Consider the following 2802-nt stretch of genomic DNA (forward strand, 5'->3'; position numbering starts at 1 on the left):
GAGCCCAATCCCAGTGCACCACGTGGGGATTGCCCATGGGTCCAGCATATGCGGAAGCGAATCATGACTGCACCCCTGGCCATATAAGGAGTTGTTGTGCACAGAGAGCGCTCACCCACGGGGGGGTGGAAGGCGGAAACCAGCGCCATCTTGTAGGCGCGGTCCTTCGCAGCTCTCCACACCTACTTAGAACAAGCTTAACAAAGCACAGGGACCGGGGTTCAATCCCCCAGCACCACATGCCAGCCAGCCCCGCCCCCTGGTGGGCTGAGCTGGCCATACACACACACACACACACAAATAAAATTTAAAAAATAAATAAATAAAATATAAAAAAAAAACCTAGAAACCACCTCCAGGAGACATTGGCACCTCAAAAATCTAGCGTAGTAGTCAACAGCGACGTTTAGCTTTGCAGTGCTGGAGCAGCTCAGGGCCTTGAGCATGCCAAGCAAGGGCTGCCACAAGCTACATACCCAACTTCATGAATGGCTGTTAAACACATGTGTAAGCTGTGGCAAGATCATTTTATTTATTACTCCAGACAGTTACATGGCGCTTCCTCCTCAGCTTCTGGGAACCACAGGGTTCAAGTTCAAAGCCCTTTTAGAAGTCATACTCCATAATCAATGTAAACTTTAAAAGTGGTTAAGTAATGCTCACTATTGCTCTGTGCTCCCATCCTTATGATAGTCAAAAGCCTAAAAGGCAAAAACATTACTGATCTTAGATTCTTATGTACCAAGCGCTAAGATGTACAAATTCCCTTACATGCTAAGCTCTTCACCATCCATCGTAGGTATAAACAACTGTAAGAGAAATACAGCTTCCTGAAACAACAGAAAAAAACTGAGGATGTGATCAAAAAATGCTGATTTCTAGAAACTAACTTTAGAAAAAATAATGAAGGATTACCTGCCAAAAAATGCAACTTTCATGTGTCTCCGGGAAAGCACCTCACCAATAACAGAAAGCTTGTTTTTATACCCCTGTATTTCCAGCAGATCCTCCTCAGTGGCTATTCGGTCAAGTTCTGGATTCCGGTATGTTGCTGTAAAATTAAAATGGTATTAGACAGAGTAACACAAATATTTAGTTATACAACACAATACCCAGATTGCATAGATTTTGTCTTTGTTCTTTAACATGCCAAATGATTTCCAAAATGCTTGTCATATCTGAGTCATTTGCTAAGGGTACATCCCCCACTGCAATGTCCAAAAGAATTAATAACAAGTTACCTATAGAGCCTGGGTCTGAAAAGTAGAAAAATCTTTTCTTCCTTTTTTTTTTTTTTTTTAGGACAGGATCTACAGGGTCTCACTACATAGAATGGACTTGTAGTCATCCTGTCTTCAGGCTCCCAAGAGGTGGGATTACAGGCGCATGCCACCACATCCAGTCTCAATCTCCTTGGGGGGAAGGGGCAGTGATCTGCCTAAACAGGCACTTTAATCCGCTGAGCTTTTTGGCCAGGCCTAAACCTTTTATTTTCTTTCAGGAACAGGAGATAAGATAAACTGACATTTACATTCTTATAACCTCTTTTTGAAGGTAAAGACAGGCTCCAGTTGAGTATTTAAATGATCTTAGAGACAAACAATGCCATATAAAACATTACCCAGCAGTTCATCTAACAAAACTTAAATGAACAGAAAGGGTGAAGTACAATTACACTCACTTCTGGTTTCATTTTACTCTTGCTCTCCCATATTCCTGATTTTGCTTTTTCCTGGGTGGGGTAGTTACTGGGGACTGAACCTAGAGCCACCAGAGTCCCAGCTCTTTTTACTTTTTAAGACAGGATCTCATTATATTGCTGGGTAAGAGAAGGTTATAGAAACAAGAAAAACAAGAAAAAAAAAAAAACTTGATTCTATGAACGTACCATAATCTCAGAAGAAATGTCAATAGTTATCTCCAAACTAATGGCTCAGGCTGGACTTTGACCCTCCTGCCTCAGCCTTACAGAGTTCTGGGATTATACTACCCTACTTCACTTAATTTACCTCTCTTTTTAAATTCATCTTTTTAAAAATTTGTCTCTTTTTGGAAACATTTTTTCCTAAGGTTCTACAAGTCTGCATTCTTGGCTTACTTGCTAAATTAAGGAGACTGGTATAAACTGTGGAATGCTTGATTTTTCATTAGAGCGCTTAGCAGATGTTAGGCAAGTGGCTCTCTGTTGTGCCTTGGTTCCTTAAACTTTAAAATGAGTGATAACAGCCTATCTTATGGTAATATGAGAAGTAAAAAAAAACCATTGTTAAGGTTTCTGTCCAGGTCCCTCCCAAAGCCCATGTGCTCACAGGTGGGGCTTTTCAGAGGTAGCTGGTTTAGGGTGTGGAATGATGGGATTAGGGTGTGTGGCTGGTCCACCAATGGGTTTGGCCTCGTTCTCAGCATGAGCAATAGAAAGATCATCTTGGGTGTGAGCACTACCAGCCCCTAAGGAACAGAAAGAGAGCTGCGGCTTCACTACTCTGTTGCCTTCTGCCTGCCATGCTATGAACTGTTTCTCCTCTGTGATGCCACTCAGCCACGCCACCCTGCTTTGGGAACTGTCAAACACGGACTGAAACCTCTAGAAGCTGTGAACTACAGTAAACCTTTCCTTCTTTCAGTTTGGGTGTGTGGGGGGGGAACAGTCACTGATGCAGTAAAGTGCTTAGAAGTAATTATTTCTTAATTATATCATTTAATACTCCACATGGTAAAAATGGGGTTCATTCATTATGGAATCCCTCACAGTACACAACACAATGTTCTATATGTATGCTTCATACCTAACGCAGAAAAACA

At 41.8% G+C, this 2802-nt stretch overlaps 1 protein-coding gene across 1 annotated transcript in view; it reads right to left on the reverse strand.

Moving 5' to 3' along the window:
• Positions 1-2802, reverse strand: part of Mfn1 (mitofusin 1) — a 51688-nt gene that overhangs the window by 48406 nt on the left and 480 nt on the right. Inside the window, exon 2 of the mRNA XM_004648923.3 lies at positions 916-1051. Coding sequence (XP_004648980.2) covers positions 916-1051 — 136 coding nt within the window. The remainder of the gene's footprint in view (positions 1-915; positions 1052-2802) is intronic.

This window comes from Octodon degus, unplaced genomic scaffold (genome assembly GCF_000260255.1).
Source record: "Octodon degus isolate 3935 unplaced genomic scaffold, OctDeg1.0 scaffold00298, whole genome shotgun sequence".
NCBI classification, from domain to species: Eukaryota; Metazoa; Chordata; class Mammalia; order Rodentia; family Octodontidae; genus Octodon; species Octodon degus.